Below are 26,460 nucleotides of genomic sequence, written 5' to 3'. Positions count from 1 at the left end.
TTCCATTTGAAATTATACAGGGCCTAGAATGGAGCCCCAAAAAGGGAGGAGTCTGGTCTCCAAAACAAAGATAGTCTTGAATATGAATCTAGAAAGATTACTCTAAACTTCTCTTTATATAAACACAGTTCTTTTAAAAAAAACAAAAACAAACAAACAAACAAAAAACCACAGTTCTGTGTTAAGCAGGTAGTAGCCTCTTATTTTAGAGACTGAAACATTGGTTCCTTAACAAAGTAGATTCTTTATATTAGATAATCCCTTTGTTCTACTTCATTTGCTACATGCTTCTAACCTGCCTTTTGAGGGGCCTTTATTTTTTGGTTTATTAAGGCACATTCTGCTCATCTATTATCCCTCTTAATGTTATCAGTTAACCCAATGAACATAGTCTCAGTTTGCCAGGTCACTGAAAAAGGCTAGCTCTGGAGTTCATCTCCAGAGCTAATCCTGAACCATTCAGTATTCCTCTGACCATTTGTAAAGAACATTTTTTGAGACATTTGATTTGGTAGAAATTGTCTCTTCTGTTTTTCTTAGTTTAGAAATTTTAGTTTGATTTTACGTATTAGAATTTGACCACGTGCAGAGCTCAACATGAGGTTCTCACGATAACCCACAGCCTATCAAATTCTTTTTTTTTTTAATCATTACTTCTACTTTAATTAGTTGATATTCTTTTTTTTTAATTTAATTTTATTTATTCTTTTATAGGGTAGGTTCTTACTAGTTATCTATTTTATACATATTAGTGTTACATGTCAACCCCAATCTCCCAATTCATCACACCACCACCCCCCCCGCCACTTTCCCCCCTTGGTGTCTATACGTTTCTTCTCTACATCTGTGTCTCTATTTCTGCCCTGAAAACCGGTTCATCTGTACCTTTTTCTAGGTTCCACATATATGCGTTAATATACGATATTTGTTTTCCTCTTTCTGACTTACTTCACTCTGTATGACAGTCTCTAGATCCATCCACTTCTCTACAAATGACCCAATTTCGTTCCTTTTTATGGCTGAGTAATATTCCATTGTATATAGGTACCACATCTTCTTTATCCGTTCGTCTCTTGATGGGCATTTAGGTTGCTTCCATGACGTGGCTATTGTAAATACTGCTGCAGTGAGCATTGGGGTGCATGTGTCTTTTTGAATTACGGTTTTCTCAGGGTATGTGCCCAGTAGTGGGATTGCTGGGTCATATGGTAGTTCTATTTTTAGTTTTTTAAGGAACCTCCATACTGTTCTCCATAGTGGCTGTATCAATTTACATTCCCACCAACAGTGCAAGAGGGTTCCCTTTTCTCCACACCCTCTCCAGCATTTGTTGTTTGTAGATTTTCTGATGATGCCCATTCTAACTGGTGTGAGGTGATACCTCATTGTAGTTCTGATTTGCATTTCTCTAATAATTAGTGATGTTGAGCAGCTTTTCATGTGCTTCTTGGCCATCTGTATGTCTTCTTTGGAGAAATGTCTATTTAGGTCTTCTGCCCATTTTTTGATTGGGTTGTTTGTTTTTTTTTAATATTGAGGTGCATGAGCTGTTTATATATTTTGGAGATTAATCCTTTGTCCGTTGATTCGTTTGCAAATATTTTCTCCCATTCTGAAGGTTGTCTTTTTGTCTTGTTTGTGGTTTCCTTTGCTTTGCAAAGCTCTTAAGTCTCATTAGGTCCCATTTGTTTATTTTTTATTTTTATTTTTATTTTTTTTAAAGGGAAGGCCCATTTTCTTTTTTTAAGAAATTCACGTTCTTTTATTTATTTATTTATTTATTTATGACTGTGTTGAGTCTTCGTTTCTGTGCGAGGGCTTTCTCTAGTTGCGGCAAGTGGGGACCACTCTTCATCGCGGTGCGCGGGCCTCTCACCATCGCGGCCTCTCTTGTTGCGGAGCAGAGGCTCCACACGCGCAGGCTCAGTAATTGTGGCTCACGGGCCCAGCTGCTCCGCGGCATGTGGGACCTTCCCAGACCAGGGCTCAAACCCGTGTCCCCTGCATTGGCAGGCAGATTCTCAACCACTGCGCCACCAGGGAAGCCCCCATTTGTTTATTTTTATTTCCATTACTCTAGGAGGTGGATCAGAAAAGATCTTGCTGTGATTTATGTCAAAGAGTGTTCTTCCTATGTTTTCCTCTAAGAGTTTTATAGTGTCTGGCCTTACATTTAGGTCTTTAATCCATTTTGAGTTTATTTTTGTGTATGGTGTTAGGGAGTGTTCTAATTTCATTCTTTTACATGTAGCTGTCCAGTTTTCCCAGCACCACTTATTGAAGAGGCTGTCTTTTCTCCATTGTATATCCTTGCCTCCTTTGTCATAGATTAGTTGACCATAGGTGCGTGGGTTTACCTCTGGGCTTTCTATCCTGTTCCATTGATCTATATTTCTGTTTTTGTGCCAGTACCATATTGTCTGGATTACTGTAGCTTTGTAGTATAGTCTGAAGTCAGGGAGTCTGATTCCTCCAGTTCCATTTTTTCCCTCGAGACTGCTTTGGCTATTCGGGGTCTTTTGTGTCTCCATACAAATTTTAAGATATTTTATCCTAGTTCTGTAAAAAATGCCATTGGTAATTTGATAAGGATTGCATTGAATCTGTAGATTGCTTTGGGTAGTGTAGTCATTTTCAGAATATTGATTCTTCCAATCCAAGAACATGGTATATCTCTCCATCTGTTTGTATCATCTTTAATTTCTTTTATCAGTGTCTTATAGTTTTCTGCATACAGGTCTTTCGTCTCCCTAGGTAGGTTTATTCCTAGGTATTTTATTCTTTTTGTTGCAATGGTAAATGGGAGTGTTTCCTTAATTTCTCTTTCAGGTTTTTCATCATTTAGTGTATAGGAATGCAAGAGATTTCTGTGCATTAATTTTGTATCCTGCTACTTTACCAAATTCATTGATTAGCTCTAGTAGTTTTCTGGTGGCATCTTTAGGATTCTCTATGTACAGTATCATGTCATCTGCAAACAGTGACAGTTTCACTTCTTCTTTTCCAATTTGTATTCCTTTTATTTCTTTTTCTTCTCTGATTGCCGTGGCTAGGACTTCCAAAACTATGTTGAATAATAGTGGTGAGAGTGGACGTCCTTGTCTTGTTCCTGATCTTAGAGGAAATACTTTCAGTTTTTCACCATTGAGAATGATATTTGCTGTGGGTTTGTCGAATATGGCCTTTATTATGTTGAGGTAGGTTCCCTCTTTGCCCACTTTCTGGAGAGTTTTGATCATAAATGAGTGTTGAATTTTGTCAAAAGCTTTTTCTGCATCTATTGAGATGATTATATGCTTTTTATTCTTCAGTTTGTTAATATGGTGTATCACATTCATTGATTTGCATATATTGAAGAATCCTTGCATTCCTGGGGTAAATCCCACTTGATAATGGTGTATGATCCTTTTAATGTGTTTTGGATTCTGTTTGCTAGTATTTTGTTGAGGATTTTTGCATCTATATTCCTCAGTGTTACTGGTTTGTAATTTTCTTTTTTTGTAGTATCTTTGTCTGGTTTTGGTATGAGGGTGATGGTGGCCTTATAGAATGAGTTTGGGAGTGTTCCTTCCTCTGGAAGTGTTTGGAAGAGTTTGATAATGATGGGTGTTCGCTCTTCTCTAAACGTTTGATAGAATGCACCTGTGAAGCCATCTGGTCCTGGACTTTTGTTTGTTGGAAGATTTTTAATCACAGTTTCAATTTCATTACTTGTGATTGGTCTGTTCATATTTTCTGTTTCTTCCTGGTTCAAGTCTTGGAAGGTTATACCTTTCTAAGAATTTGTCCATTTCTTCCAGGTTGTCCATTCCTTCCAGGTTGTCCATTTTATTGGCATAGAGTTGCTTGTGGTAGTCTCTTATGATGCTTCGTATTTCTGCAGTGTCCGCTGTAACTTCTCCTTTTTCATTTCTAATTTTGTTGATTTGAGTCCTCTCCCTCTTCTTCTTGATGAGTCTGGCTAAAGGTTTATCAATATTGAGCTAAAGCTCAAAGAACCAGCTTTTGGTTTTATTGATCTTTGCTATTGTTTTCTTTGTTTCTATTTCATTTATTTCTGCTCTGATCTTTATGATTTCTTTCCTTCTACTAACTTTGGGTTTTGTTTGTTTGTTTCTCTAGTTCCTTTAGGTTTAAGGTTAGATTGTTTATTTGAGGTTTTTCTTATTTCTTGAGGTAGGCTTGTATTGCTATAAACTTCCCTCTTAGAACTGCTTTTGTTGCATACCATAGGTTTTGGATTGTCGTGTTTTCATTGTAATTTGTCTCTAGGTATTTTTTGATTTCCTCTTTGATTTCTTCAGTGATCTCTTGGTTATTTAGTAATGCATTGTTTAGCCTCCATGTGTTTTTGCTTTTTAGTTTTTTTTCCCCTGTAATTGATTCCTAATCTCATAGCGTTGTGGTTAAAGATGCTTGCTATGATTTCAATTTTCTTAAATTTACCGAGGCTTGATTTGTGACCCACGATGTGATCTATCCTGGAGAATGTTCCACGTGCACTTGAGAAGAAGGTGTAATCTGCTGTTTTTGGATGGAATGTCCTATAAATATCAATTAAATCTATCTGGTCTATTGTGTCATTTAAAGCTTGTGTTTCCTTATTAATTTTCTGTTTGGATGATCCGTCCATTGGTGTAAGTGAGGTGTTAAAGTCCCCCAGTATTATTGTGTTACTGTCAATTTCCTCTTTTATAGCTGTTAGCAGTTGCCTTATGTATTGAGGTGCTCCTATGTTGGGTGCATATATATTTATCATTGTTATATCTTCTTCTTGGATTGATCCCTTGATCATTATGTAGTGTCCTTGTCTCTTGTAACAGTCTTCAATTTAAAGTCTGTTTTATCTAATATGAGAATTGCTATTCCAGTTTTCTTTTGATTTTCATTTGCATGGAATATCTTCTTCCATCCCCTCACTTTCAGTCTGTATGTGTCCCTAGGTCTGAAGTGGGTCTCTTGTAGACAGCAGATATATATGGGTCTTGTTTTTGTAACCATTCAGCGAGCCTGTGTCTTTTGGGTGGAGCATTTAATCCATTCACGTTTAAGGTAATTATCGATATGTATGTTCCTGTTACCATTTTCTTAATTGTTATGGGTTTGTTTTTGTAGGTCCTTTTCTTCTCTTGTGTTTCCTACTTAGAGAGGTTCCTTTAGCATTTGTTGTAGAGCTGGTTTGGTGGTGCTGAATTCTCTTAGCTTTTGCTTGTCTGTAAAGCTTTTGATTTCTCCATCAAATCTGGATAAGATCCTTGCCGGGTAGAGTAATCTTGGTTGTAGGTTCTTCCCTTTCATCACTTTAAATATATTGTGCCACTCCCTTCTGGACTGCCAGGTTGTGTCAGACCCCCAGGTTGGGAAGCCTCATGGTGCTCAGAACATTCACTCCAGTGGGTGGGCTTCTGTGGTATAAGTGTTCTCCAGTTTGTGAGTCACCCACCCAGCAGTTATGGGATTTGATTTTATTGTGATTGTGCCCCTCCTACCATCTCATTGTGGCTTCTCCTTTGTCTTTGGATGTGGGGTATCTTTTTTGGTGAGTTCCAGTGTCTTCCTGTCGATGATTGTTCAGCAGTTAGTTGTGATTCCGGTGCTCTCGCCAGAGGGAGTGAGCGCACGTCCTCTACTCCGCCATCTTGAGCCTATCTCCTTGATATTCCTCGAATTCTTAACCTGTTTGAAAGTGTAAATTAAAGGGCTAGGAGAATTACGTCATTAAAATATTACATCATTAGAAAAGAGGACACTTAATGTTGACATTTTGTACAGGTCTGGATTGTCCCTTGCAGGATGTTTAACATCTTTGGTCCCTACCCATTACATGTGAGTACTGCTCCCCAGACTTGACAGATAAAGAAATTCCCTCAGACATTTCCTAATAACCTATCTGGGAGTGGTACTAATGTCTGCTTCAGAATTACTGCTCAGATTAATATTGTATGGTCAGCATGATACTATTGTTTTAGATATTTAGGCCTGCTCACATCAAAACTTTATTTATGGATTCTGTCAAGGTATTATACTACCGTGTAGTTTTTATAATTTTTTTCTTTTGGGGGAGTCTTTTTTAGAGTTTAAGACTGATATTCTGTGACTAGCTTTCAGACTATCCTGTAGATAGAAAAATGTCATACTTCTTTGTTGGTCACTGAGTCATCCATCCATCAATAATTGCTTTTGACTCAAATTAAAAACATTTTATTCTTCTCATTACATAATTTCTGTTTTTCAGTAATGACTATATGTAATAAAATCTTAAATTTACAGTGCAAAGCAATTACTGAACTTGAGTTATGGCTTAGCTATAGGTATTTATGATATCATTAATTGAATTTCCGGCATATCAAAACTGGTTGCAGTATTTAAAAAGTTAAACCATGACTTATAATATTAGACATAGTTTTTTATTTCTTCCTGTATAACTGAAGTATTCCAACATAAGCTATTAGTCTGTGTAACAAATAATAAACTTTCCAAATAAACAATAGTTATTAAAACCAAAAGCAGTTAAGATGTTGAACAAGATATGAATTATAAAGACTATATTTCAGAAGAGTATACTCAAGTTTATGTATGATCTTCCTTTAAATTAGATAGACCTTAAAAATACAGAAGGTATATTACCAGAGTTTTTAATATATGCTATTTACTTTTTTTTTTAACTGATAAAGATTTGCAGCGTGGAGTCTTCTATGCTTAATTCAAGTTTGACAGTACTGCATTGGACCAATTTGCATATGACAGATCTTCGATGAGGCAGGATATTAATTTAATATTTGTTTAAAACTGTAATATATAGACTGTAATTATTACATACAGAGTGCTTATTTCTATCTTTTCTAGTTTCTAGAAATAGTGATACAGTCCTTAGGACTCAGCTCCAAAAGTAGAAGTAGCTTAAGAGAATATATTAAATATTCATAAATCATTTGCTGTTTTCTTTCTATCCAGTTTTTGGTGTAGAAAATGTAGTAAGTTTTAAATATAGAGGTTCTCAGTCCTTTGCTGGTTAAAATCTGCATATGACTTAGCCTTTCAGCTTAGTTTTCTGTGAAAACACCTTATCATTTCAGCTTCTTAAATTGTATCCTAATAGTCATTAAATTTATGAGTTGTTGCTATGTACTTTCTAATGTTAAAAGGAACAAGGCAACAATTGTAGTGTCATGCCATTTGTGTACATCTTTTTTGAATTGCTTTCTATTATACGCTTTATCAGAGATTATAAATGTTAGACTTTTAAAAATGGTTTAATAACTTTGTTGTAACTTTGTGTGTAGTAGAAAGCTAATTTGAAATAATTTGATCAGTTATGAGAATATCCATGTGATATTTTAATTAAAATAATTAAATAGAGTAACCTCTTAAATCTGAATGTAAACCAAAGAACTTCTCACTGAAAGTCTTTAATAGTTATTTAAAATACTGTGGTCTTCTCAGTTTAGTGTACATAAAGACAATGATTGGCCAGCCAGTTTCTGATTTGCTGTTGTTCTTTTTCTAATTTCTTAAATTAACTGCCTTTAGATGTGAAATCACTTTCATTTTGGTATTAAGCTCTGACGTTCAGGAACTATAAACGAACAGGTGAACTACAACATGATTTAATATGTATCATATAAGTAAAAATGAAGATTTTTCTTTTAAAATTTGAAAGTATCCTCAAGACATGTTGGAAAATCATAATTCAGTTTTTTGAACCTATTTTGAAAAAAAGTTCAAACTTGCCAAAAGGTTGCAAGAGTAGTACAGTGAATTCCTGATAGATTAATCCGTTAACATTTTGCCACGTTTGCTTTCTCTCCCTTCCCACCTTCTCTCCTTCATTCCCTCCTCCCTTTTTTTTTTACCCACTTGACATATTTTTTCCTTTTTTTTAAGCTTTATTGAGATATATATAATTGACAAATAAAATTGTAAGATATTTAAAGTGTACAGTGTGATGATTTGATATTTATATACATTGTGAAAGGATTCCCCCCACCAAGTTAATTAATACAACCATCACCTCACATATTTACCTTTTTCCTTTTTGTGTATGTGTGAGAATGTTTAAGTTCTATTCTCTTGGCAAATTTCATTTATACAATACTGTGTTATCAACTGTAGTCATCATGTGTTACACAGTAGATCCTCAGACCTTATTCTTCTTATAACTGGAAGTTTGTACCTCTATCAGTCTCTCTCTCTTTCCCCTACCCCCAGCCTGTGCGACCACTAATTCTTTTCTTTTTTTAAGAATACCTTGTATGTTTCCTCTCAGAATAGTGAATCACATACTCTTGTGCATCACTGCTAATATTGGTAGCAGTGACTTTCTCAGAATCTCTTTGAGAATATTTTGTTCAACTTTCATTTAACTTAAATATAAGTTGTTTTTTTGTTCTTTTTTTTTTTTTTACAAGTTGAAGAGGTGTAGGATTTGACCCAGTGTAAATGCTGAAATATTTAAATTTAACAGACTCTTGAATATTTGTTTTGCTAAATTAATGGGAGAAAAATAGGGGGACATTTTGATTATGAAGAGGAACATTTTATAAGGACTTTGTATTCAACCCTGGGAATTTATGTGTGCCATTAAAACTTTTATTTGAAATGACTTCCTAACCTTGGACCAAAGAAACTTTTGAGTATTTGATATACGTGTGTACCAGTTTTGGACTCAAAATACATATGAAATGTTTCAAGTTAATATAGCATATATTAGAAAATTATTTGGGGGGAAATAGATGCTAATTTTAGCCATCTTTTGTTTTGAATTAGGAAGCTCTGGAGGCATATGTGAAAAAAGTAAGCTTTATTCAGATGGTAAGAAGAAGTCTTTAAACACTGGAATTATTACTGTTCAGAACTATGGGTCTCATGTACCCCCCAAAGTCTCTCACATTACATTTGCTCATGAAGTTGGACATAACTTTGGATCTCCAGTAAGTATTGCTTAATTATTACATTTTTTTAAAGTTACTAATCTTTCATGTTGTGTAATTTTTGTTGTTATTGTTTACAGTGAAAACAAGTACACATGAATGTTTAGTTTTTATATGTCAGAACACAGTAATGTACTTGACCATAATACTGAAAAGGAGGAAGATAGAATATTTGTAATTAAAATAAGAAAATAAGCACAACAGTGCCAGAATTCTATGAACGCAAGGAATTTTGTCTGTTTCATTCACTTCTGTGTCCCCTGACCTTAGAATAGTGCCTGGTACACGATTCATTCAAATATTTATTGAATGAGAATCACTTTTCATTGCTTAAAGTACATTTTGAATGTTAGCAAATTGTGGGGTTCTTGTTTGGTTTCTGTTAAAGCATTATTGGGGTTTACTAGATTTGTCTTTCTCTACTGTGGAATGAGACTCTGTTATTTTAAAATCTTGCGGTATGAAAAATTTGTGACATACATAAAAGAGACAAATAGTACGGCAAAGTCTTCCGTTCATATCCAGGACAGGGGTCAGCAAACTTTTTCTGTGGTCTACTAGTAAACATTCTAAGTGTGGGGGACAATATTTGGTCTCTGTTGCATATTTTTCTTTGTTGTTGTTTTTCTTTTTACAATCTTTTAAACATGGAAAAACCATTCTTAGCTCAGGCCATACAAAAACAGGCTGTGGGCTGCGATTTGCCAACCTCTGATTCAGATTCAACGACCATCAAGATTTTGCCACATCTCCTTTCTGTGTTTCTTTCTTTTTCTTCGTAAGGTGTTAGAATCAAATTCATTCCCCCTTCCACATTTCAGTATGCATCTCTTAAAAAATTAGACATCTTCTTCCATAACCACCGTGTGGTTATGATACCTGACAAAATGAGCAGTTCTTTGGTATCATTTAATACCCAGTTCATTGTATTGATTTTCAAGTGAACTGAAGATTAATACACATGGAAATACAAAATACTGAAAGATAGTCTGTCTTTGTGATTTTGGTGGGGCTTATTAAAATAACAAGTTTGGGAAAATTTCATTTGAAAACTGCATATAAATTCATTTACTTCTACCTTATCACTTGTAAAAATGGAAATTTTTATGAGTTTAGAAAAAAATTGTAGTCTCATAGCTTAAAATTCTCAAATGCTCTTATCTAATGTTCCCCCAGTTTGTAAAATATAAGTACCCTCTCACTAAGTTGCAAGTCTTTCTTCTTCTAATTCTGATCAGAAATGGATAGATTATTATCAGTACTCTTGGATAAAGTATTTAAAATGCGTTGAATCTCTCTACCTCTTGTCTGCTTTTGTGATATGTTCTAAAAAGAGTAATTGAAATTTTAGAGATGAGCAGAGAACTCTTGTTAATTTGCATTTTCAGGGGCAGTTAAATGTCCTCAACTCTCCCAGTCACCTTCATCCAACCCTTACCAGGGGATTTGCGTAACCTTCCAACTACTCTTCTGTTCGTTAGTCTAGGGCCTCTCAAAGTTTAATGTGCGTACAAATTACTGAGGATCTTACAGTATAGATTCCATTTCAGTGGGCCTTTGGTCGGGCCCGAGTCTCTGCCTTTCTAAGGTACTCCCATGGGCTGCTGCTGCTGCTGGTCTGTGGGCCATACTTGGAGTAGGATATCTGGTCTGTTCTCTTTTCACTTCCCATCTAATCTGTCTTCTGCCTGGTTGCCAGAGAGGTGTTTTTCATACATTAATGTAATATTACTTATTGCTTATTGTTGAATGGATAAATTGGTTCACATTTTTTTTGCCTACCTTGCTATCTTTTCCTATCATACCAGACTACTTCTAATGATTCTGTCATGCTCAAATACACCTCATCCCTTTGTGTATGTTGTTCATGATACCGTACATATAGATAGTAGGTACTTAGTAAATGTGTATTAAGTAATTTAATAGTGAGATCAGCCAGACCATGAACTCCTGAGCCTGTCTCCCTTGACATCTTTATCTAAAATCTGTCTTTATCTCTCCTGTCATGTATCTGTATTATAACAATGTTACTTTCTCTCTGAGTGGTTCACCTATCCCTTATATTTATTTATCCTATCCTAAATGTTTATTGCACACCTGCTGTTAACCACTTTATAAACTTTGTTGTGGGGAGTTGTAATCATAAATGAGACAAGTTCCTGTCTCTTGGTATGAAAGTCTTAATGTATTGACTCTTAGCAGATGAATCTTTGTCTAGGTATAGTTCTTTTTTCTTTTTTTAATTAATTTATTTGTTTTCATTTTTGGCTGTGTTGGGTCTTCGTTGCTGCGCTTGGGCTTTCTCTAGTTGTGGTGAGCGGGGGCTACTCTTCGTTGCGGTGCGTGGGCTTCTCATTGCAGTGGCTTCTCTTGTTGAGGAGCACGGGCTCTAGGCACACTGGCTTCAGTAGATGTGGCACGTGGGCTCAGTAGTTGTGGCCTGTGGGCTCTAGAGCGCAGGCTCAGTAGTTGTGGTGCCACAGGCTTAGTTCCTCCGCAGCATGTGGGATCTCCCCAGGCCAGGGCTCGAACCCATGTCCCTTGCATTGGCAGGCGGATTCTTAACCACTGCACCACCAGGGAAGCCCTAGGTATAGTTCTAATTGGTCTGATCATGTCACTTCTGTTCACAACCTTACTTCCAATACCTGCTGATATTGCTAATACAATTTCCTTATCTTAGCATTTAGGGTTTTCCATAATTTGGGTCTAAGTGTAATTCCAGTGTTATTTCTTCTTCCCTGTCAAATTAAGTCATTTTAAAAAACTTTACTTCTGCCAGGAAGCCAATTCCTTCCCATTTCTGCCTATTGAAATCTTGATCCATGTGGTTATATAATGTAAATTAATATGGCCCTTTTGTCAGGCAGTTTGGCAGTATGTATCAAGACCTTTAAAATGTTTGACCTTTTAACTCAGTAACTCTACCTCTGGGAATCCAACTAAAAGAAATAATTGCAGAATGTGTCAAAGATTTATGTAAATTTCAAAAAAAAAAAAAAAAAGAAATAAAAATAAAAAAGGTATCCATTGCAGTTATACCTTCACTGATTTTTTCTTCCCTTCTGAGACAGTGACCCCTAAAAGAGCAAATTATCTTCCTTTTCACAGTCTAAAATAATTGTAAGATCTACTCTAAAGGAGAGTCCACAAGCTTCCATTTTTCTTTTGATGAGAAAATTACATTTAATCAGATGACCTGAAAACCTTATTTTACTTCCTGTTTATGTAACTCTGTATTCTTTTTGACAGCATGATTCTGGAACAGAGTGCACTCCAGGAGAATCTAAGAATTTAGGACAAAAAGAAAACGGCAATTACATCATGTATGCAAGAGCAACATCTGGGGACAAACTTAACAACAATAAATTCTCACTCTGTAGTATTAGAAATATAAGTCAAGTTCTTGAGAAGAAGAGAAACAACTGTTTTGTTGGTATGTATATTTTCCCAGCATTTTATTATGAATATTTTGAAACATTCAGAAAACTTGGAAGAATTATATTGTAAACACCTACTATGTGCTCACCACCTATATTTTACAGTTGTTAGCACTTTAATACATTTGCTTTATCACACTTGTCAATCTCTTCATCTCTCAATCCATATTTTTTTGTTGAAATTTAAAGTGCATTGTGGATATCAGTATACTTCAGTCCTAAACACTTTAGCCTACGTAAGTAGAGTTCAATTTAAGTAAAGTTCAATATTGTTTGTGGTGTTTTTGTTTTTCACATAAGTGCAATATACAAATCTTAAGTCCACCGTTTGATGAGCTTTGACAAATATGTTTACCTGTGTAATCTAAGCACCTATGAAGATGTACAACATTTCTGTCACCCCAGAAAGTTCTTTCATTTCCTTTTCCCATCAATCTTTGCACCCCTCCTGCAACCATTATTCTGATTTATTTCTCCATAGATAAATTTTGCTTATTTTATTTCATATAATTGGAATCATACAGTTTGCACCCTTTTGTGGAAGGCTGCTTTCACTCAGCATACTATTTTGAGATTCATTATTAGTATTTTGTACCATTTTTTTTTTCCCACTGAATAGAAGTGCATAAAATGAATATATCACAGTTCGCTTATCCACCCTCCTATTGAATGGAACACTTGGGCTTTTTAGGTTTGGGCTAATATGAATAAAGTTGCTATGAATTTTTTTCTTACTGTGGTAAAATATATATAACATAAAATTTATATTTAAATTAATTTTAAGTGTACAATTCAGTAGCATTAAGTACATTTACAGTGTTATGCAACCATCACTGCTTTTCCATTTTCAAACTTTTAAAATCACTCCAAATAGAAATTCAGTAACCATTAAGCAGTAACTCCTATTTCTTTCTCTTCCCAGCCCCTAGTAACCTCTAATCTATTTTGTGTCTCTGTGACTTTGCCTATTCTAGGTACCTCATATAAACGGGATAATGCTTTTGTATCTGGTTTATTTCACTTAGCATAAAATTTCCAAGATTCATACAAGTTGCAGCATGTATCAGAATACCATTCTTTTTTATGGCTGAATAATATTCCATTATATGGATATACCACATTTTGTTTATCCGTTCATCTGTTATGCCTCTTGTAGGGCATTTAATATGTTCTAAATATTCTACCTTGTATTACGTTTTTGGGGGTCCTTGTCCTATTTTACAAGATTTTAAGTTACTTGAGGGCAAACACTGAGGCCTGCTCATATTGCACATAAACAGCACTCTTATAGATGAGTTAAACATATGGCAGCAAAGGAGAAAGAATTGAGGAAGGTTTCCAGATAAGCACGACCTTTCATTTTTTTAGCTGCATGTTTTAAAAATAAATTTATTTATTTTATTTATTTATTTTTGTCTGCATTGGGTCTTCATTGCTGCACGCAGGCTTTTCTAGTTGCGATGAGCAGGGGGCTACTCTTGGTTGCGGTGCGCGGGCTTCTCATTGCGGTGGCTTCTCTTGTTGCGGAGCATGGGCTCTAGGCATGGAGGCTTCAGTAGTTGTGGCACGCGGGCTCAGTAGTTGCGGCTCGCAGGCTCTAGAGCGCAGGCTCAGTAGTTGTGGCTCACGGGCTTAGTTGCTCCGTGACATGTGGGATCTTCCCGGATCAGCGCTTGAACCCACGTCCCCTGCATTGGCAGGCGGATTCTTAACAACTGCGCCACCAGGGAAGCCCTGCATTTTTTTTTGAGGTATAATTGACATAACACTGTGGCCTTTTGTTTTTAATTGAAATTTATACAGAGATAATTTAGATTCACATGCAGTTGTAAGAAATAATGGAGATTCCATATACCCTTCACCCAGTTCCCCCCAGTGGTAACATCTTGCAAAACTGTATAGTATCAATACAGTATTACATATAGCAAGGATATTGACATTGATACAGCCCACAGATCTTATTCAGATTTCCCCAGTTTTTCCTGTCCTTATTTCTCTGCGTGTGTGTTTAGTTCTATACAGTTTTATCATGTGTAGGTTTATGTGTCCGTCACCACAGCCATGATAAAGAATAGTTCCATCACCACAAGTAATTCTTTTTTTTTTAAATTATTTTTTTGGCTGTGTTTGGTCTTTGTTGCTGTGCGCGGGCTTTCCTCTAGTTGTGGTGAGCGGGAGCTACTCTTTGTTGCGATGCGCGGGCTTCTCATTTCAGTGGCTTCTCTTGTTGCGGAACATGAGCTCTAGGCGCCTGGGCTCAGTAGTTGTGGCGTGCAGGCTCTAGGACGCTTCAGTAGTTGTGGCGCACAGGCTCAGTAGTTGTGGTTCGCGGGCTCTAGAGCACAGGCTCAGTAGTTGTGGCGCACGGGCTTAGTTGCTCCACGGCATGTGGGATCTTCCCGGACCAGGGATCGAACCCGTCTCTCCTGCATTGGCAGGTGGATTCTTAACCATTGCGCCACCAGGGAAGTCCCACCACAAGTAACTCTTGGCGTTGCCCTCTTATAACCACACTCACCTCCCTCCTGGTGTCCCTTCACCTGCCCCACTAAACTATTCTCCATTTCTAAAATTTTGTCACTTCAAAAATGTTATATAAATGGAATCATACAGTATGTAACCTTTGGGATTTTTCACTCAGCATGATTCCTTGGAAATTAATCCAAATTGTTTGCCTGCATCACTAGTTTGTTCCTTTTTATTGCAGGTGGTATGTGTGTACTACAGTTTAACGGTTTTTCTATTAAAGGATATTTGGGTTATCTTCAGTTTTTGGCAGTTATGAATAAAGCAGCTATAAACAGGCTTTTCATGTGAATGTAAGTTTTCATTTCTCTGTGATAAATGCCTCCAAATCCAACTGATGGATCAATATAGCCGTTGTTTGTTCTTATTTATATGAAACTGCCAAACTGTTCTCTAGAAGGCTGTACTATTTTACATTCCCACCAGCAGTGTATGAGTGATCTAATTTCTCTCTATCCTTGTCAGCTTTTGGTATTTTTATTTTATCCATTATGATAGATATATAGTGGTATTTCGTTGTAGCTTACTTTGTATTTTTCTGATGACTAATGACGTTGAATATCTTTTCATGTGCTTTTTTGCCATATGTATATCTTCTTTGGTGAAATGTCCATGTTTCTTGGCCATTGAGTTTTTTTGTTTTTGTTTTTTCTGTTGAGTTTTGAGGGTTCTTTATATAGTCTAGATGCTAGTCACTTGTCAGATACTGGTCTGCATATATTTTCTTCCTGTCTGTAGCTTGTCTTTTCATCCTCTTCACAGTCTTTCCCAGAGCAAAAGTTAAATTTTGATGATGTTCAAATGATCAATTTTTACTTTTATTGATTGACTTTTTCTTATAAAGCCTTCTTTTTCTTTTAAAAGGGCAGATTAAAATTACATTGATGTTATCATTTTTGTTATTGTTGTTGTTATCAGTGGTAGTTTTTCTAAATCTTAGTGTAGAAGTGACACATAGATTCTTCATTTGTAAACTGGGTTTTCACAATAAACTTCCTGATTGAAAATGACTTTAAAAATGAGCATATTTGTCTTTCTCTGTCTGACTTCACTTAATATGATAATCTCTAGGTCTATCCATGTTGCTGCAAATGGCATTATTTCATTCTTTTTTTATGGCTGAGTAATATTCCATTGTGTGTGTGTGTGTGTGTGTGTGTGTATACACACCACATCTTCTTTATCCATTCATCTGCTGATGGACATTTAGGTTGCTTATATGTCTTGGCTCTTGTAAATAATGCTGCAGTGAACATTGGGGTGCATGTATCTTTTCGAATGAGAGTTTTCTCCAGATATATGCCCAGGAATGGGATTGCAGGATCATATGGTTTTAGTTTTTAAGGAATCTCCATAGTGTTCTCCATAGTGGCTGCACCACTTTACATTCCCACCAAGAGTGTAGGAGGATTCTTTTTTCTCTTTATCCTCTCCAGCACTTATTATTTGTAGACTTTTTAATGATGGCCATTCTGACTGGTGTGAGGTGATACCTCATTGTAGTTTTGATTTGTATTTCTCTAATAATTAGCAATATTCAGCATCTTTTCATGTGCCTGTTGGCCATCTGTATGTCTTCTTTGGAGAAATGTCTATTTAGGTCTTCTGCCCATTTTTTGATTGGGTTGTTTGTGATTTTTTTTGACATTAAGCTGTATGAGCTGTTTATATTTTGGAAATTAAATCCTTGTCAATAGCATTGTTTGCAAATATTTTCTCCCAGTCTGCAGGTTATCTTTTCGTTTTGTTTATGGTTTCCTTTGCTGTACAAAAGCTATTGAGTTTAATTAGGTCCCATTGGTTTATTTTTGTTTTTATTTCCATTACTCTAGGAGACAGATCCAAAAGAATACTGCTGCAATTTATGTCAAAGAGTATTCTGCCTATATTTTCCTCTAGGAGTTTTGTAGTATCTGTTCTTATATTTAGGTTTTAATCCATTTTGAGTTTATTCTTGTATGTGGAGTTAGAGAATGTTCTGATTTCATTCTTTTACATGTAGCTGTCCAGTTTTCCCAGTACTACTTTTTGAAGAGACTGTCTTTTCTCCATTGTATATTCTTGTTTCCTTTGTCATAGATTAACTGACCGTAAGTGCATGGGTTTATTTCTGGGTTTTCTATCCTGTCCCATTGACCTATATGTCTATTTTTTGGGCCAGTACCATACTGTTTTGATTACTGTAGCTTTGTAGTATAGACAAATACCAGAGAAAGACAAATATCATATGATATCACTTGTATGTGGAATCTGAAAAAAGGATACAAATAAACTTATTTACAAAACAGAAATGGACTTACAGACATATAAAACAAACTTACAGTTACCAAAGGGGATAGCAGGGACGAGGGCATGGGGGGGAGATAAATTAGGAGTTTGAGATTAACATATACACACTGCTATGTATAAAATAGGTAAACAACAAGGCCCTACTGTATAGCACAGGGAACTATACTCAATATCTTGTAATAACCTATAATAGAAAAGAGTCTGAAAAAGAAATATTTACATAGATGTATGTATGTATAACTGAATCACTTTGTTGTACACTTGAAACTGACACAACATTGTAAAATATCTATACTTTAATTTAAAAAAAAAACAAAATAAAGAAATAACATTTACATAAGATAGAAAAAAATGAGCACATTGCTTTTTAGTATTATGGGAAGGAAATTTGTTTCTTAAATTACCATGAAATATGTACGTATTATAATTTTTGTATTTAATACAGCCCCTTTTCCCTGTATTTAAGCTGTTAGCAAATAGCTGATTTGAAGTAATACTTTTGTATGAGACGAAAACTAATGTGTAGTAAATATTGCATGAATGGTTTTCTGACTTTCATCGTTTTTCCTTTTCTCCTAAATTACACGTCACATGAATTATAAAATGATTATTGCTAGACTGTAGAAAAATCATTATTATTTACTTAGTATATATTTGCATGTGCATGCTTCTAGTTTTTGACAACAAAAGAGATGGTATAAAATGAAAGAGAGAGGGAATTCCCCGTCAGTCCAGTGGTTAGGACTCGGCACTTTCATTGCCATGGTCCCGGGTTCAGTCCCTGGTTGGGGAACTGAGATCCCACAAGCCTCGTGGCATGGCCAAGAAAAAGAAAAAGGAAAGAGTGGGATGGAGCTTCAGTTACCTCTAAAATTTCCTTAATGTTTGATGTGGTCAAGGATAAGAATGAAGTTTCTGAGTATAAAGCTAGGCTTTCTAGAATATTTTTGATTCAGATGTGCATTGTTTTGGGTTCCTGTGCTTGAGATATGTTCCCTTCCACTCACTCAGTTCTCAGTTTGAAGGCTGTGCTACAACTGTTTTCCACATTGATTTGGTATAGCAGAAAGAAAAGAGCACCAGATTTTAGATCTAGAAGACCTGGGTTTAGTCTGTGTTTTGTCCATACTGGGGCATATGGTTTCCAGCAAGTCACAAACTCTGTGAAAGTTAGTTTTCTTTTCTCTAAAATGAAGACATTTGATTCTTTTCATTTCCCTGCAGATACTGAAATTCAGTGATTTTATGTTCTTAGTAAGAGTAGCACTCTTGTTCCAATTTTAAACTTCACTGGCAAAATCAAAGAACTTTAAAAAAGAGCCTAAAAATCTTTCTGAAATTATTCACTATGCTTAGACCAGACAGTCTAACCTTAATGAACTAAGATTTGACCCAATATTGTTAGACTCTGGAAATACAAAAAGTGTAAATAATACATGGTTCTTCCCTTAAGGAGCTTGGTCTAGCTGACAAGCAAAACTCATGTACATTAAAAAAAATTTACTAATTGACTAGGATACAGTCAGCCATATAGAATGTGGGAAATTCCATAAAATAAAATGACCCAATTTCTTTAACAATTAATAATGTAAAAATAAAAAGAGGGGAGGGAATCTGTTACATATTAAAAGAACTTAAGATACATGTCAACCAAAAGCAACCGTGGGGAGAGGGGTTGGGGGAAGCTTGTGTGAAACTTGGTTCAAATAAACTAATGTAAAGAGGTAGTTGAAGAAAATTGAACATGGATTGGCTGTTAGATGCTATTAAGCATACTGTTAAGTTTTTTAGATGTGATAATGGTATTATGGTTAGATTTTAAAAAGAAAGAACTCCTTATCTGTTAGATTCATCTTGGGATATTTGTTAAGAGCAGATGAATATGTTAGATGGAGTTGTTTACAGCATATTGTTGAAGTTGTTAAAGCTAAGTGATTGGTACGTGGGAGTTCACTGTACTTATTCTTTTACTACTTCTTTGTATGTTTGAAATTTTCTAACAGAAAAGGTTTAATTTTTTTCTGGTTGATGAAACACTGACTTACTTTGTACTTATGTGCTAAAAATATAAATAGTACAGGCATTGTTCAGTAAAGCTCAGTGTGGCATGGCCTAAATAGAATGCTACCACTTCTGGGAGGGATCTTAGAAGGGAGCATCAGGTCAAATTCCCTCACTGTACAGCTTAAGAAACTGAGGCCCCAAAAAAGGGAAGTGACTTGCCTAAGGCCACATTGCTAGTTAGTGACCAAGCCACTGTTATAATTACATTTCCTAATTTCCAGATTCCTAGTTTGTTCTACTTTTCTTATTCTTTGAAATTTTCCTTTCTCCTTTTGTTCTGCAGCTTTAAAGAGTTTGTGAATTTTAAATAAAATTAATGTTGCATATAGTGCTTACTTTGTCTTATTTATTTTCTTCAGAATCTGGCCAACCTATTTGTGGAAATGGAATGGTAGAGCAAGGTGAAGAATGTGATTGCGGCTATAGTGACCAGTGTAAAGACGAGTGCTGCTATGATGCAAACCAACCGGAAGGGAAAAAATGCAAGCTGAAACCTGGAAAGCAATGCAGGTACCTTGCTAATTCCAGTAGTGTTAATGTTCCTGGGAAGTCACCTGCAGGCAGTTATGTCAGATTTCAAACTGAGATTAGGAGATGTATGCGGTTTTGGAACTTTGTTATTTGTTGTTGGTTTATTTTTCTGGAGTAGTAGTATTTAGTGCACTGTTGTTGGCAGATTGAACTACTTGTAATTGCAGTTTGTGTGGTGGGTGTTAAAAAAGAACATGCTAAGGGACACTCAATAAAATACATATTATTATTATTATTTTTTAAACATCTTTATTGAAGTATAATTGCTTTACAATGGTGTGTTAGTTTCTGCTTTATAGCAAAGTGAATCAGTTATACATATACATATGTTCCCATATCTCTTCCCTCTTGCATCTCCCTCCCTCCCACCCTCCCCATCCCACCCCTCTAGGTGGTCACAAAGCACCGAGCTGATCTCCCTGTGCTATGCGGCTGCTTCCCACTAGCTATCTATTTTACATTTGGTAGTGTATATATGTCCATGACACTCTCTCACCCTGTCACATCTCACCCCTCCCCCTCCCCATATCCTCAAGTCCATTCTCTAGGAGGTCTGTGTCTTTATTCCCGTCTTGCCACTAGGTTCTTCATGGCTTTTTTTTTTTTTTCCCCCTTAGATTCCATATATATGTGTTAGCATACTGTATTTGTTTTTCTCTTTCTGACTTACTTCACTCTGTATGACAGACTCTAACTCCATCCACCTCATTACAAATACCTCCATTTCATTTCTTTTTATGGCTGAGTAATATTCCATTGTATATATGTGCCACATCTTCTTTAGCCATTCATCTGTCGATGGACATTTAGGTTGCTTCCATGTCCTAGCTATTGTAAATAGAGCTGCAATGAACATTTTGGTACATGACTCTTTCTGAACTATGGTTTTCTCAGGGTATATGCCCAGTAGTGGGATTGCTGGGTCGTATGGTAGTTCTATTTGTAGTTTTTTAAGGAACCTCCATACTGTTCTCCATGGTGGCTGTGTCAATTTACATTCCCACCAACAGTGCAAGAGTGTTCCCTTTCCTCCACACCCTCTCCAGCATTTATTGTTTCTAGATTTTTTGATGATGGCCATTCTGATCGGTGTGAGATGATATCTCATTGTAGTTTTGATTTGCATTTCTCTAATGATTAATGATGTTGAGCATTCTTTCATGTGTCTGTTGGCAATCTGTATATCTTCTTTGGAGAAATGTCTATTTAGGTCTTGGTCCATTTTTGGATTGGGTTGTTCGTTTTTTTGTTATTGAGCTGCGTGAGCTGCTTATAAATCTTGGAGATTAATCCTTTGTCAGTTGCTTCATTTGCAAATATTTTCTCCCATTCTGAGGGTTGTCTTTTGGTCTTGTTTATGGTTTCCTTTGCTTTGCAAAAGCTTTTAAGTTTCATTAGGTCCCATTTGTTTATTTGTGTTCTTATTTCCATTTCTCTAGGAGCTGGGTCAAAAAGAATCTTGCTGTGATGTATGTCATAGAGTGTTCTGCCTATGTTTTCCTCTAAGAGTTTGATAGTGTCTGGCCTTACACTTAGGTCTTTAATCCAGTTTGAGTTTATTTTTGTGCATGGTGTCAGGGAGTGTTCTAATTTCATACTTTTACATGTATCTGTCCAATTTTCCCAGCACCAGTTATTGAAGAGGCTGTCTTTTCTCCACTGTACATGCTTGCCTCCTTTATCAAAGATAAGGTGACCATATGTGCGTGGGTTTACCTCTGGGCTTTCTATCCTGTTCCATTGATCTATATTTCTGTTTTTGTGCCAGTACCAAACTGTCTTGATTACTGTAGCTTTATAATACAGTCTGAAGTCAGGGAGCCTGATTCCCCCAGCTCCATTTTTCGTTCTCAAGATTGCTTTGGCTATTCGGGGTCTTTTGTGTTTCCATACAAATTGTGAAATTTTTTGTTCTAGTTCTGTGAAAAATGCCAGTGGTAGTTTGATAGGGATTGCATTGAATCTGTAGATTGCTTTGGGTAGTAGAGTCATTTTCACAATGTTGATTCTTCCAATCCAAGAACATGGTATATCTCTCCATCTATTTGTATCATCTTTAATTTCTTTCATCAGTGTCTTATAGTTTTCTGCATACAGGTCTTTTGTCTCCTTAGGTAGGTTTATTCCTAAATATTTTATTCTTTTTGTTGCAATGGTAAACGGGAGTGTTTTCTTAATTTCACTTTCAGATTTTTCGTCATTAGTGTATAAGAATGCAAGAGATTTCTGTGCATTAATTTTGTATCCTGCTACTTTACCAAATTCATTGATTAGCTCTAGTAGTTTTCTGGTAGCATCTTTAGGGTTCTCTATGTATAGTATCATGTCATCTGCGAACAGTGACAGCTTTACTTCTTCTTTTCCGATTTGGATTCATTTTATTTCTTTTTCTTCTCTGATTGCTGTGGCTAACACTTCCAAAACTATGTTGAATAATAGTGGTGAGAGTGGGCAACCTTGTCTTGTTCCTGATCTTAGTGGAAACGGTTTCAGTTTTTCACCATTGAGGACAATGTTGGCTGTGGGTTTGTCATATATGGCCATTATTATGTTGAGGAAAGTTCCCTCTGTGCCTACTTTCTGCAGGGCTTTTATCATAAATGGGTGTTGAATTTTGCCGAAAGCTTTCTCTGCGTGTATTGAGATGATCATATGGTTTTTCTCCTTCAATTTGTTAATATGGTGTATCACGTTGATTGATTTGCGTATATTGAAGAATCCTTGTATTCCTGGGATAAACCCCACTTAATCATGGTGTATGATCCTTTTAATGTGCTGTTGGATTCTGTTTGCTAGTATTTTGTTGAGGATTTTTGCATCTGTGTTCATCAGTGATACTGGCCTGTAGTTTTCTTTCTTTGTGACATCTTTGTCTGGTTTTGGTATCAGGGTGATGGTGGCCTCGTAGAATGAGTTTGGGAGTGTTCCTCCCTCTGCAATATTTTGGAAGAGTTTGAGAAGGATAGGTGTTAGCTCTTCTCTAAATGTTTGATAGAATTCACCTGTGAAGCCATCTGGTCCTGGGCTTTTGTTTGTTGGAAGGTTTTTAATCACAGTTTCAATTTCAGTGCTTGTGATTGGTCTGTTCATCTTTTCTATTTCTTCCTGGTTCAGTCTCGGCAGGTTGTGCATTTCTAAGAATCTGTCCATTTCTTCCAGGTTGTCCATTTTATTGGCATAGTGTTGCTTGTAGTGATCTCTCATGATCTTTTGTATTTCTGCAGTGTCAGTGGTTACTTCTCCTTTTTCATTTCTAATTCTATTGATTTGAGTCTCCTCCCTTTTTCTCTTGATGAGTCTGGCTAATGGTTTATCAATTTTGTTTATCTTCTCAAAGAACCAGCTTTTAGTTTCATTGATTTTTGCTATTGTTTCCTTCATTTCTTTTTCATTTATTTCTGACCTGATCTTTATGCTTTCTTTCCTTCTGCTAGCTTTGGGGTTTTTTTTGTTCTTCTTTCTCTAATTGCTTTAGGTGCAAGGTTAGGTTGTTTATTCGAGATATTTCCTGTTTCTTGAGGTAGGCTTGTATTGCTATAAACTTCCCTCTTAGCACTGCTTTTGCTGCGTCCCATAGGTTTTGGGTCATCGTGTCTCCATTGTCATTTGTTTCTAGGTATTTTTTGATTTCCCCTTTGATTTCTTCAGTGATCACTTCGTTATTAAGTAGTGTATTGTGTAGCCTCCATGTGTTTGTATTTTTTACAGATCTTTTCCTGTAATTGATATCTAGTCTCATAGCGTTGTGGTCGGAAAAGATACTTGATACGATTTCAATTTTCTTAAATTTACCAAGGCTTGATTTGTGACCCAAGATATGATATATCCTGGAGAATGTTCCATAAGCACTTCAGAAAAATGTGTATTCTGTTGTTTTGGGGTGGAATGTCCTATAAATATCAATTAAGTCCATTTTGTTTAATGTATCATTTAAAGCTTGTGTTTCCTTATTTATTTTCATTTTGGATGATCTGTCCATTGGTGAAAGTGGGGTGTTTTAAGTCCCCTACTATGATTGTGTTGCTGTCGATTTCCCCTTTTATGGCTGTTAGTATTTGCCTTATGTATTGAGGTGCTCCTATGTTGGGTGCATAAATATTTACAATTGTTATACCTTCCTCTTGGATCGATCCCTTGATCATCATATATTGTCCTTCTTTGTCTCTTGTAATAGTCTTTATTTTAAAGTCTATGTTGTCTGATATGAGAATTGCTACTCCAGCTTTCTTTTGATTTCCATTTGCATGGAATATCTTTTTCCATCCCCTCACTTTCAGTCTATATGTGTCTCTAGGTCTGAAGTGGGTCTCTTGTAGACAGCATATATATGGGTCTTGTTTTTGTATCCATTCAGCCAGTCTGTGTCTTTTGGTGGGAGCATTTAATCCATTTACATTCAAGGTAATTATTGATATGTATGTTCCTAGTCCCATTTTCTTAAATGTTTTGCGTTTGTTATTGTAGGTGTTTTCCTTCTCTTGTGTTTCTTGCCTAGAGAAGTTCCTTTAGCATTTGTTGTAAAGCTGGTTTGGTGGTGCTGAACTCTCTCAGCTTTTGCTTGTCTGTAAAGGTTTTAATTTCTCCATCACATCTGAATGAGATCCTTGCTGGGTAGAGTAATCTTGGCTGTAGGTTTTTCTCCTTCATCACTTTAAGTATATCCTGCCACTCCCTTCTGGCTTGCAGAGTTTCTGCTGAAAGATCAGATGTTAACCTTATGGGGATTCCCTTGTGTGTTATGTGTTGTTTTTCCCTTGCTGCTTTTAATATGTTTTCTTTATATTTAATTTTTGACAGTTTGATTAATATGTGTCTTGGTGTGTTTCTCCTTGGGTTTATCCTGTATGGGACTCTCTGTGCTTCCAGGACTTGATTAACTATTTCCTTTCCCATATTAGGGAAGTTTTCAACTATAATCTCTTCAAATATTTTCTCAGTCCCTTTCTTTTTCTCTTCTTCTTCTGGGACCCCTATAATTCGAATGTTGGTGCGTTTAATGTTGTCCCAGAGGTCTCTGAGACTGTCCTCAGTTCTTTTCATTCTTTTGTCTTTATCCTGCTCTGCAGTAGTTATTTCCACCATTTTATCTTCCAGGTCACTTATCCTTTCTTCTGCCTCAATTATTCTGCTATTGATCCCATCTAGAGTATTTTTAATTTCATTTATTTTGTTTTTCATCGTTGCTTGGTTCCTCTTTATTTCTTCTGCGTCCTTGTTAAATGTTTCTTGCATTTTGTCTATTCTATTTCCAAGATTTCGGATCATCCTTACTATCATTATTCTGAACTCTTTTTCAGGTAGACTGCCTATTTCCTCTTCATTTGTTAGGTCTGGTGTGTTTTGACCCTGCTCCTTCATCTGCTGTGTGTTTTTCTGTCATCTCATTTTGCTTATCTTACTGTGTTTGGGGTCTCCTTTTCACAGGCTGCAGGTTCGTAGTTCCCGTTGTTTTTGGTATCTGTCCCCAGTGGCTAAGGTTGGTTCAGTGGGTTGTGTAGGCTTCCTGGTGGAGGGAACTAGTGCCTGAGTTCTGGTGGATGAGGCTGGATCTTGTCTTTCTGGTGGGCACATCCACGTCTGGTGGTGTATTTTGGGGTGTCTGTGGCCTTATTATGATTTTAGGCAGCCTCTCTGCGAATGGATGGGGCTGTGTTCCTGTCTTGCTAGTTGTTTGGCATAGAGTGTCCAGCGCTGTAGCTTGCTGGTTGTTGAGTGAAGCTGGGTCTTGATGTTGAGATGGAGATCTCTGAGAGATTTTTGCCGTTTGGTATTACGTGGAGCTGGGAGGTCTCTTGTGGACCAGTGTCCTGAAGTTGGCTCTCCCACCTCAGAGGCACAGCCCTGATGCCTGGCTGGAGCACCAAGAGCCTTTCATCCACACGGCTCAGAGTAAAAGGGAGAAAAAATAGAAAGAATGAAAGAGGATATAATATAGTGAAGTAAAATAAAGCTATTGTAAAGCAAAGCTATACAGACAAAATCTCACCCAGAAGCATATACATATACACTCACAAAAAAAAGGAAAAGGGGAAAAATTAATATATCCTGCTCCCAAAGTCCACCTCCTGAATTTGGGATGATTCGTTGTCTATTCAGGTATTCAACAGATGCAGGCACATCAAGTTGTTTGTGGAGTTTTAATCCGCTGCTTCTGAGGCTGCTGGGAGAGATTTCCCTTTCTCTTCTTTGTTCGCACAGCTCCCGGGGTTCAGCTTTGGATTTGGACCCGCCTCTGCGTGTAGGTCGCCTGAGGGCGTCTGTTCCCCGCCCAGACAGAACGGGGTTAAAGGAGCAGCTGCTTCGGGGACTCTGGCTCACTCAGGCCAGGGGGAGGGAGGGGTACAGAGGGGGCGGGGCGAGCCTGCAGCTGCAGAGGCCGGTGTGACATTGCACCAGCCTGAGGCGCGCCATGCGTTCTCCCGGGGAAGTTTTCCCGGATCACGGGACCCTGGCAGTGGCGGGCTGCGCAGGCTCCCGGGAGGGGCGGTGTGGAGAGTGACCTGTGCTCGCACACAGGCTTCTTGGTGGCGGCAGCAGCAGCCTTAGCGTCTCATGCCCGTCTCTGGGGCCCGCGCTGATCGCCGCGGCTCACGCCCGTCTCTGGAGCTCGTTTAGGCGGCGCTCTGAATCCCCTCTCCTTGCGGGCCGCGAAACAAAGAGGCAAGAAAAAGTCTCTTGCC

General features: G+C 36.9%; 1 protein-coding gene across 1 annotated transcript in view; it reads left to right on the top strand.

Moving 5' to 3' along the window:
- Positions 1-26,460, top strand: part of ADAM10 (ADAM metallopeptidase domain 10) — a 115,673-nt gene that overhangs the window by 71,418 nt on the left and 17,795 nt on the right. The window contains exons 9-11 of the mRNA XM_068552495.1: positions 8,767-8,930; positions 12,183-12,366; positions 19,609-19,759. Of these exons, the coding sequence (XP_068408596.1) occupies positions 8,767-8,930; positions 12,183-12,366; positions 19,609-19,759 (499 nt within the window). The remainder of the gene's footprint in view (positions 1-8,766; positions 8,931-12,182; positions 12,367-19,608; positions 19,760-26,460) is intronic.

The sequence above is a fragment of the Eschrichtius robustus genome, chromosome 1 (genome assembly GCF_028021215.1).
Source record: "Eschrichtius robustus isolate mEscRob2 chromosome 1, mEscRob2.pri, whole genome shotgun sequence".
Classification (NCBI taxonomy): domain Eukaryota; kingdom Metazoa; phylum Chordata; class Mammalia; order Artiodactyla; family Eschrichtiidae; genus Eschrichtius; species Eschrichtius robustus.
Note: the sequence above shows the minus strand (reverse complement) of the source record. Positions and strands in the feature narration are given on the sequence as shown.